The sequence below is a fragment of the Arachis ipaensis genome, chromosome B02 (assembly GCF_000816755.2).
Source record: "Arachis ipaensis cultivar K30076 chromosome B02, Araip1.1, whole genome shotgun sequence".
In the NCBI taxonomy this organism is placed as follows: Eukaryota; Viridiplantae; Streptophyta; class Magnoliopsida; order Fabales; family Fabaceae; genus Arachis; species Arachis ipaensis.
Genome location: NC_029786.2, coordinates 96,582,044 through 96,582,666, shown reverse-complemented (window position 1 = coordinate 96,582,666; position 623 = coordinate 96,582,044). Strand labels below are relative to the sequence as shown.

Sequence of the window (623 nt, the reverse complement as noted above, 5' to 3'; positions counted from 1 at the left end):
CTAAAAAAAAAAAAAAAAAAAAAAAAAATTGAATGCAATATTAAATTGTTACATTGACTGGTCGCAGACTTCCTCGCGGACGCAATGGACTTGACCCTGTCTAGAATGTAAAGCATAGCTACGTGGATTATGATAGTGTCAATAATAAGTTGCTATTTCATCAAGTGGAAATGTATTATATCATCTTCATAGAGATGAAATCACAGATAGCAACTTCAGACCTGCAATATGAAGACTATGATCTTAGAAATATGAAATATGTGTAGATATATAATCACTTATGTTGTCTCCTCCTATTAAGTTAAATTTTTAGGTAAAATAGTTTTATGACATGGAATCAAAGTATTATCTCATTCTATAATTTTAAATTTTTGAGAAAAGTGATTTTATAACAACAAGAGTCAATATCTCGTTGTCTCTAGTTTAACAATAATGTTTTCGTCCTATGTTATTTTATTTCATTGATTGTTATTTTAATTTCAGGCTTCGCTTTCGTTCTATGCTTTTTTAATTTTTTGCAAGTTCTATGCTATTTTTCAGTTTGAGATTTGAAAATATTCTAGTATATTGAAAATAAGGAGATGTTGCTTTTGGTATAGAATTTAGTGTTTCTCGGTTATTTA

At 27.9% G+C, this 623-nt stretch overlaps 1 protein-coding gene across 1 annotated transcript in view; it reads left to right on the top strand.

Annotated features, from left to right (window-relative positions):
• LOC107625848 (alanine--glyoxylate aminotransferase 2 homolog 3, mitochondrial) overlaps positions 1-398 on the top strand; it is a gene marked incomplete in the record, with an annotated part of 6,387 nt that extends 5,989 nt beyond the window's left edge. The window contains 1 exon segment of the mRNA XM_021116244.1: positions 68-398. Coding sequence (XP_020971903.1) covers positions 68-111 — 44 coding nt within the window.